This window comes from Diaphorina citri, unplaced genomic scaffold, assembly GCF_000475195.1.
Source record: "Diaphorina citri unplaced genomic scaffold, Diaci psyllid genome assembly version 1.1 scaffold721, whole genome shotgun sequence".
Lineage (NCBI taxonomy): Eukaryota > Metazoa > Arthropoda > Insecta > Hemiptera > Psyllidae > Diaphorina > Diaphorina citri.
In genome coordinates, this window is record NW_007378154.1 from 43,485 (window position 1) to 52,218 (window position 8,734).

Genomic DNA, 8,734 nt, shown 5'->3' on the forward strand with positions numbered 1-8,734 from the left:
GTTCTGAAATTCCTCCCGCGCTAACTGCTTGAGCCACTGAGGTTGGTTCGTTTTGTTATTTCATAAAACCTATATAAATAGGTAGGTAACCTATACTTACTTGAATATAAAAAAAATCTCAAAGTTTCAAATTCTCGTTTTGTTATTCCATAAAACCCATAGGTAAAAATAATATACCGAGGGGTTGGTAAGGTAGAGGGGGCGTGAAAAATGAGAATATGCCCAAAGGGGGCGCCATGCAAAAAAGTTTGAGAACCACTGGTCTAATCAAACCCTTAAAAATAATAACAATATACCTAGTAGAGCACAAAAAGAACAGAACGTTCTGTTCTTTTTGTTTCATTCAAGGACGACCCTGATTCCATTGCTATCCTGATGCGTTTCTTAAAGAAGAACAACTTCCTACTCCTAAAAGAACTGTAGGCCACCTTATTTATTTGCCGCAAATGGCCTATGTAGCTAAATTGTGTAAAAATAAAATAAAATTAATAATTTTTGTTTCATTCAAAAGACATTTATTTTACAAAAACACTCTCAAGTTAGGGCAACACGTGGTGTGACATCGAATATTTTGTAGGTAATTTCGTTCATAATAGCCTCACGTGACGTGATAGTAGTGTGTTTTTACCTTTTTTTTCGAATAAGTCCTAAAAAAAAACTCTTAGGTAACGGATAGAGAGATATAGAGATACCTACCTACCTACCTACCTACCGAAAAGTTATGAGAGGAGACCCCTTCCTTAAACCACATCTGAAAGCCCCTAAAATATACCTATACTTTTCATTAACATTGGAGTAACTGTTAGCTGTACTCCGGAATCCGCCAAATGGGATAAGGAATGTCGTGCGATGTTCACACCAGATTTTTTTTTTTATTTTATTTTATTTAGTTTGTATCTAGTATCAAATCAATTAATGATGAAATCTTAAGAAGAGTCAAAGAAAGTAGAGAGCTAATGAAGATGATAGCTTTGAGAAGAGATAAATGGATTGGACATACACTACGCCATGAGAGCTTGCTACACAGAGTAGTGGAAGGAAAAGATAGAAGAGGAAGACCGAAGAAAGAATTCATCCAACAAGTAGAAAAGGACATGGAATGTAGAACCTATCACAAGAAAGATGATAGCTTTGAGAAGAGATAAATGGATTGGACATACACTACGCCATGAGAGCTTGCTACACACTGTAATTGAAGGAGTTGTGGAAGGAAAAGATAGAAGAGGAAGACCGAAGAAAGAATTCATCCAACAAGTAGAAAAGGACATGGAATGTAGAACCTATCACAAGAGATGAAGAGAATGGCACATCAGGATAGAGAAGTGTGGAGAAGAAAAATTGATCGGCTGATACAAACAAATTAGATTCTGACCTGAGACCCTGAGAGAGATCTATTCTTTTCTAGTTTGGTGCAGTGCGAGGGGAGCCATGTATTTCGTAGTACAACGGATAGAGAAGTGTGGAGAAGAAAAACTGATCGGCTGATACAAATTAATCATTAGATTCTGACCTGAGACCCTGAGAGAGATCTATTCTTTTCTAGTTTGGTGCAGTGCGAGGGGAGCCATGTATTTCGTAGTACAACCAGGACAGATTTGTGTAGTAAGCCCCGAGAGGGTCACTCGACATCTGGTCCCCTTCAGGTCCGTTTATGAAACAGAGTGGGGGGTTTGTCGACGGTGCTGCTTCAGGGCGAGCAGGGGCATTGTACTCGGAGTCTGCACGGGGACGATAATACTCATGCTGTCTCGGACGAGAGGTTACACAGGAGAACGGTGGTCTGGGAGGAGTTTCTGTGACCCTTTTAGCGCCACAGGACCCACAAGTGGATCTGTTACCGCTCGAGTTGTAATATCCACATTTGTTGCAGTTAAACGGCTGGGAAGTTACTGAACCTAGTGAACCAGGGTTTCTGACATTTGAAGATCCGGTTCCCACAAGGTCCTCTGGGAACGCAAGTCGAAGCTCTTTCAAGCAATGCAAGAGGCGAAGGAGAACCTCCTGAATTCCTCCGTAGAAGGATCCGTGATTTCCGCTGCATATTTTCATGAGATCGTAAACAATACGGGTAGATTCATCATAGCTCAGCTTGTTACTCGTCAAATCTGAATATTTGGAGTGCCCACAAGGTCTTCTGGGAACGCAAGTCGAAGCTCTTTCAAGCAATGCAAGAGGCGAAGGAGAACCTCCTGAATCCCTCCGTAGAAGGATCCGTTGTTTCCGCTGCATATTTTCATGAGATCGTAAACAATACGGGTAGATTCATCATAGCTCAGCTTGTTACTCGTCAAATCTGAATATTTGGTGCTCATCAGTGCTAGCCAAGAGGGGTTTGTCGGGGGTCTCTTACTAGGAAGAGAAAAACTCATGATTCCGAAACACACTTTTCAGCCCGACAAAACGAAGATCCTGAAAGAAAAATAATAAAAAAATAAATAATAATAATAAAAATAAAGTAAAATAAATAAATAAAATAAATAGAGGTCAAACCCTTCTAAGTGGGACATAATTATGTAATAATAAAAAAAAAGGAAAAAGAATGATGAGCAAATAGGGAAAAGTAGCAAAGAAAGAAGGAAACTGACCTGGACTGCTATCTACAAAACAAAGACCAGATTTTTTCCTGGTCTTTAGTGTAGATAGTAGACTTAGCCATAAAATTGCATCCATCCTCTCATCTTGTCATATTTTTTTTGATCCTTAGAATAAGCATATAGATAGGAGAATGGATAAAATGTATATTCTAAATTTAAAAAATAAATAAAGTCATAAATTCAAATCAAAATCAAAAAATTCAAATAAAATAAATGACTTACCTCTGAGTTGAGCTTTTTTTGGTTCAAGAAAATTTGAATTCAACCAATCAGCAATACACAATATAAGTAATTACCTAAAGTAGAATATACACATCGATCTTATTTGGTAGGTAGTTCGGAGTCACCAACTCAAACAACTTGGTAAACACTGTGAAATGATAAGTTGATAAGTCTTTCTAAGATTGATTATTCAAGCTGATTCAGTGTTTATCGCAAAACTCAGCGTTTCTCAACTTGAGGTCACAACTTTGGTGCTCACTGCAGTATTGTAGGATTTTTTTCCCAATATCTCAATAATCCTAAAATCCAATGTTTACCTACCATGCTGGCACCGGTCGCTATGCGCATTTACATGTCATGACAAGTCTAAATCTGATGCGTTGGTAAACATCTAGCAAATATTTTTAATAGCAATGAACCATCGGAAGACACAGAAAACCTTGAAAACTTGTCATATTCTGATGTTGAATACAGTATACTTCTACATGTAAGCCTCGGGTTTTCAAGTTTCAAAGATTTTAATTTTGAATGTAGAGATTCATTTGAAGTATTTGATTGATTTCTTGCTTCCTCACCTATTGGAAATTTGCTTTGAATTTCTCCAACTCGGATTTGGTATTTATTTTGATAACACGTTTATCACCTTCATTTTTTCTTACCAGAATCAATCCGTCCTTTATCCATACAGACTTGATCTGCTTTTCTCTCGCAAACTCACGTACTTCCTTCAGTAGTAGCTTTTTCTTGACCGTTATATGTTCATACTAGCTGAATTCCGTCGCTTCGCTCCGGAATCCCGCTAGTTCATCCCGAGGCATGGCCAAACTTGTGGAAAAGGCATGGCCGTCAATTACCTGCATGATACAAATTTCTTGACTCCGCCGGGTATCGAACCCGGGTCTCCCGCGTGCAAGGTGAGTGCAGTGACCACTACGCCATGGGAGCTGACTGCCTACAGTATGTATGTAGAGGAGAAAAGTGAAGTTCAAAGGGGGAGAGGCTCGGCTCCCCATGAATACAACCCTGCCTTGATCCAATTGAAACCCAAGTAAACTCGTTATCTGTAGGAACTCAGACCATTCATATTTTTCTCTTATCTGTGATTATCTTATACTAGCTGAATTCCGTCGCTTCGCTCCGGAATCCCGCTAGTTCATCCCGAGGCATGGCCAAACTTGTGGAAAAGGCATGGCCGAACTTGTAGTTATCAAACTAATAAAAACATCGAAACTCAAATATTAGGCGAGCGAGGAAAAGTTTTCTCTCCCGCAGTCTCTGCACTCTGTGTATTTCTTATGGTGATTTTAGCGATCAAAAATTGATCATATCTCAGGGTCGGTTTAGATTTTCGCAAAATCCTTTCTTATTGCACACCTAGACCATAAAAGGAATATTCCTACCAAATTTCAGCTTTCTATGTGTTGTGGTTCTAGAGATAGAGCGATCAGTGTGTGAACTATGAACTGTGAATGGATCTCGTTCTTATAATATAAGATAAGATATTTTGATGACCATTGCCTTTATTGTCACGGCGCGGCGATAAAATCGTAAGAACGGAGCACAAACCATCTATCCAAGATCAAACCATGTTCCTAGGGACAGGTGGGTTTGTAATTTCAAATAGCTACAGCCGCAATGGAGCAGTTGCAGTTGGGTAAAAATTATGAATAAAAGGTTGATTCCTATGTAAAAAGTTGTGAAAAATCTGAATCTTAGGTATAGGGGGGTTTGGAATTTTGAATACCTAGTTACAGCCGCAATGGAGCAGTTGCAGTTGGGTAAAAATTATGAATAAAAGGTTGATTCCTATGTAAAAAGTTGTGAAAAATCTGAATCTGAGGTCAAAACTCCGAGAAAGTAACTTTAAAAGGTCAAAAATTCAATTTTCATTTGCCAATCTAATGAAAAAGTTCGAAGAGTAGTGGCGTCAGGTTTCAAGAAATGATGCGCAGAAACGTATGCGCACAAACACATTAATGTGTTGCCTGCGCTCTGGACAGTTGATGTGACGTCATCGCCTACAGGAGCGTATGCCGTGAGGTCAGATTTCAAGATTTACCGGTAGGTATTTTTTAAGTGGATTTATCTCGGGCTCAGAAGTCGTAGAAGAAAAAGAAAAATTCCTTAGTTCCTCATTTTTTCAGCTCTTTGTCTTTGAAACATCACCCAAGTAAGCGCAACTGCTCTATTGACATTTTTCTTGAAGTGTCAGCCTTGGCAATTTATTCAATGATTTCAATTTTATTCATATCTTGGGTGTAAGGCTATACATATGGCCCTTCTGGGACATACAAGTAGATTCTGTAGAGCACGTAAAAAAAAGAAAAGAAAAACATTCCATTTCAAGTAGATTCTTAAATTTACGTATGTCCTTGTATTTCATGTTCAGCCTCACCAATTAAAAAAATATGTCTACATAACAAAAATATAGGTATCAGTAAAAATTTCACCAGACCATCAGGATTTCTGTAAGGCCGACCACGTGCCACACACGTGACAAGAGTAAAATATCATAATTATACAAATTTACCCTTTTTTAAGGCTTGAATAACATTTAAGACTGTGTTTAGAGGTCTTCATAAAGGGGGCGGGGGACCAATACTTTCTCATTACGTTGTACCTATAGGCCAGCCACTCACTATCAGGTGGACCTGACAGGTACATCTGAGAGCCTTGAAGTAATGCCGCCTTACGTCATTACGTAGTACCCAGGTAAATATACTCAGGTACATCTGAAAGCCTTGAAGTAATGCCGCCTTACGTCATTACGTAGTACCCAGGTAAATATACAGTCCCTTTACTTACTTAATGTAATGGAAAGTAAAAAAATTGACTTTTTTCGTTTACCTCTGTTCCTCTGTATACAAAATAAATATAAATAAAAAACACACCATCAGTGCAACAGATCTATGAACACTTCTTTCATCTCTTCTGCTTCTTCTTTTTGTTTTTGTCACCTATCAAATTCAATCTCTTCACTTCTACTTCTTCTTCTTCTTCTTCTTCTTCTTCTTCTTCTTCTTCTTCTTCTTCTTCTTCTTCTTGTTTTTGTCACCTATCAAATTCAATCTCCTCACTTCTGCTTCTTCTTCTTGTTTTTGTTCTTCTGGCCTCCGGCCGCGGCGTTCAGTCGGTTGACCTTGACCAAGCTGACCAATAGGAGAAGCAGGCTGCTCGCGGCTTGTTTTTGTCACCTATCAAATTCAATCTCTTCTCTTCTGCTTCTTCTTCTTCTTGTTTTTGTCACCTATCAAATTCAATCTCTTCTCTTCTGCTTCTTCTTGTTTTTGTCACCTATGAAATTAACTCTCTTCACTTCTGCTTCTTCTTTTTGTTTTTGTTCTTCTGGCCTCCGGCCGCGGCGTTCAGTCGGTTGACCTTGACCAAGCTGACCAATAGGAGAAGCAGGCTGCTCGCGGCCACAGCGACCTCTATCGGGCAGATCTGTTTGAGGCCGAAGTAGGAGATGTAGTTGACGTAGCCGGAGACGGCCACGGCCGACACACTCAGCAGGACAACCAGCCGGGTGACGAATACGTAGTTGAGGAAACCTGGCAACACCGGAGGGGGGGGGGGTTAGATTTGGCAACAATTTAGAGAGCAAGGGAAGCCGTATTTTATTATGCAGGGCAACACTTAGATTTGGCAACAATGTAGAGAGCAAGGGAAGCCGTATTTTATTATGCAGGCGAACCTGTGAAGTGGGACTCGTCTAAGTGGGAAACCTGGATAACTGGGAAAAAAAATCGTGGCCCCTTCATGGCAACCTCTCCAGTAGGACACTTTTTTAACTGGGAAATCTGGATAAGCGGGGAAAAAATTGTCGGTCCCTTGGATTCCCACTTAGGCAGGTTCGACTGTAGTTGTATTCGGTTATGTGATCGGCTCTGTGGTTGGATTTCGGGGTGCACTGAGCCTCGTGAGGACAATTGAATAGCAACCAGTGGCGGCATTACCACAGAGTAAAAGTAAAAGAAAACAAGAAGAATTTTAGATATATGTATATTGTATATAGGTACCTACATAAGACGTGTAGATAGTTTTATTTCTGTTTTGATACATAATTATGTATTACGTCATTCATAGACACGTAGAATTACCCAGAAGACATTTTTTCAAAGCAGGACATTGTTCTAAATCGTAAATTTGCCCAAAATTCAAATAGGTAGGTACCAAGTTAAACAAACAATTGTCGATATGGAAGGATGTTATTGTTAAAGTCTCAGCTTAGGCAAAAGAATCTGAGTGAGGTCTAGGTACAGTTCACAGAACCATCACTAGTAGAAAAGGTTCGGATTTTCTCTATTTGCATAGCCTATATCTATGCAATCTACGCCCTACTATAAGGTTATTACGGCTTTTCGGCTTCTAGGCGCTACTAAAAGTCGCCCGTCTACGTTTCTAGTGTCAGACAAGTCTTGGATTTTCAGGCGGCATCGCGCGACTGTGGGCTACTAGAAGTTCTAGTTTAGAATTGCATACGGTGGATCACTCAAATGTGGCCCGCGGGAACCAAAGGTTGAGAACAGCTGCCTTAGAGAATAGATAGAGGAGGGGGGTCTGGGATTAAGTTAGGGGAAGAGGATGGATGTCCATTATCGTCGCTGGAGGAACAGAAATACCCATCAATTAACTGGATGGAGGAACAGAAGTGCCAATCAACCGAGTATGTTGACTATATAGAAAAAGTCACATGGGTATAATCGAATACAGCTTAAATATGTGACTTTTAGAGAAGGAGGGTAATTAGGGCAATCCAGCCGTTCCGAGAACAAACCTCGTCTTTTAGGATAAAGTTCTCCCCGAGACTTTGGGTATTGTGTCAGTCTCCAGCGACGAAAGTACCTACTTTGAAGTTTGAAAACAACAGTCACTGACTTTAGGTCCGTTGCGCACATTGGAAGCGTATAGTCGCCGGAAAAACCAAAGCTATGAAAATAATAAAGAATCTCTGTTTGGTTTTCAGACTACTAATACGCGCTACTGAAAGTCACGCCAGTGCCCTATAACACCAAAGTATGGAAAAGTATTTACAATTCCATATTTCGATCTAATTCGTCCAAATTCAAAATTCTGCTTTTCCAGCGGTCACTACATATGAAAGTCTTCCCACTACACACGACACGATTTTTTTCCGATGACAAGTTGGAACGAACCTTTAGGATTTCACCAGACCATCAGTATTTCTCTAAGGCCGACCACGTGCCACACACGTGACAAGAGTAAAATATCATAATTATACAAATTTACCCTTTTTTGAGGCTTGAATAACATTTAAGAACGTGTTTAGAGGTCTTCATAAAGGGGGGGGGGGGACCAATACTTTCTCATTACGTTGTACCTATAGGCCAGCCACTCACTATCAGGTAGACCTGACATCAGGTACATCTGAAAGCCTTGAAGTAATGCCGCCTTACGTCATTACGTAGTACCCAGGTAAATATACAGTCCCTTTACTTACTTAATGTAATGGAAAGTAAAAAAATTGACTTTTTTCGTTTACCTCTGTTCCTCTGTATACAAAATAAATATAAATAAAAAACACACCATCAGTGCAACAGATCTATGAACACTTCTTTCATCTCTTCTGCTTCTTCTTTTTGTTTTTGTCACCTATCAAATTCAATCTCTTCTCTTCTGCTTCTTCTTCTTCTTGTTTTTGTCACCTATCAAATTCAATCTCTTCTCTTCTGCTTCTTCTTCTTCTTGTTTTTGTCACCTATCAAATTCAATCTCTTCTCTTCTGCTTCTTCTTCTTCTTGTTTTTGTCACCTATCAAATTCAATCTCTTCTCTTCTGCTTCTTCTTCTTCTTGTTTTTGTCACCTATCAAATTCAATCTCTTCTCTTCTGCTTCTTCTTCTTCTTGTTTTTGTCACCTATCAAATTCAATCTCTTCTCTTCTGCTTCTTCTTCTTC

General features: G+C 39.5%; 2 protein-coding genes and 1 long non-coding RNA gene across 8 annotated transcripts in view; 1 reads left to right on the forward strand and 2 right to left on the reverse strand.

Annotated features, from left to right (window-relative positions):
• Window positions 1-489: 489 nt before the first annotated feature.
• Window positions 490-2,967, reverse strand: LOC103511491. Of its 3 annotated transcripts, XR_001809563.2 has the most exons (5): window positions 2,817-2,967; window positions 2,294-2,409; window positions 1,569-2,105; window positions 1,281-1,430; window positions 490-1,108 (listed from the first exon to the last, which is right to left on the reverse strand). XR_001809563.2 is itself a non-coding variant. In XM_017445010.2 (4 exons), the coding sequence occupies exons 2-4, from the start codon at window positions 2,367-2,369 to the stop codon at window positions 1,402-1,404; spliced, it is 642 nt and encodes a 213-aa protein (XP_017300499.1). In that variant the 5' UTR covers window positions 2,370-2,409; window positions 2,817-2,967; the 3' UTR covers window positions 1,138-1,401. The 3 variants fall into 3 exon arrangements, 1 of the variants encoding a protein (XP_017300499.1); XM_017445010.2 differs by lacking the exon at window positions 490-1,108 and having other exon boundaries at window positions 1,138-1,430; XR_003392155.1 differs by lacking the exon at window positions 490-1,108 and having other exon boundaries at window positions 1,200-1,309; window positions 1,448-2,105.
• A 2,288-nt stretch (window positions 2,968-5,255) lies between these two features.
• Window positions 5,256-5,776, forward strand: LOC113468392. The gene is made up of 2 exons (XR_003392157.1): window positions 5,256-5,528; window positions 5,597-5,776. It is a non-coding gene; the product is annotated as an uncharacterized LOC113468392 (long non-coding RNA).
• LOC103511493 (vitamin K epoxide reductase complex subunit 1-like protein 1) overlaps window positions 5,609-8,734 on the reverse strand; it is a 15,157-nt gene continuing 12,031 nt past the window's right edge. For 2 of the 4 annotated variants that reach the window (XM_017445013.2, XM_017445015.2), the window contains exon 4: window positions 5,997-6,367. In XM_017445013.2, the coding sequence (XP_017300502.1) occupies window positions 6,129-6,367 (239 nt within the window). In that variant the 3' untranslated portion in view covers window positions 5,997-6,128. Of the gene's footprint in view, window positions 5,872-5,996; window positions 6,368-8,734 lie in introns of those variants that run through there. The other 2 variants (XM_026825245.1, XR_003392156.1) reach the window with 2 other exon arrangements.

Coding starts and splice junctions, on each gene's coding strand:
- LOC103511491 (XM_017445010.2), bottom strand. CDS start 2,369: ATGAGTTTTTCTCTTCCTAGTAAGAGACCCCCGACAAACCCCTCTTGG. Junction 2,106..2,293: donor GATGAGCACCAAATATTCAG/ATTTGACGAGTA, acceptor CCAAATATTCAG/ATTTGACGAGTAACAAGCTG. Junction 1,431..1,568: donor CTGGTTGTACTACGAAATAC/ATGGCTCCCCTC, acceptor ACTACGAAATAC/ATGGCTCCCCTCGCACTGCA.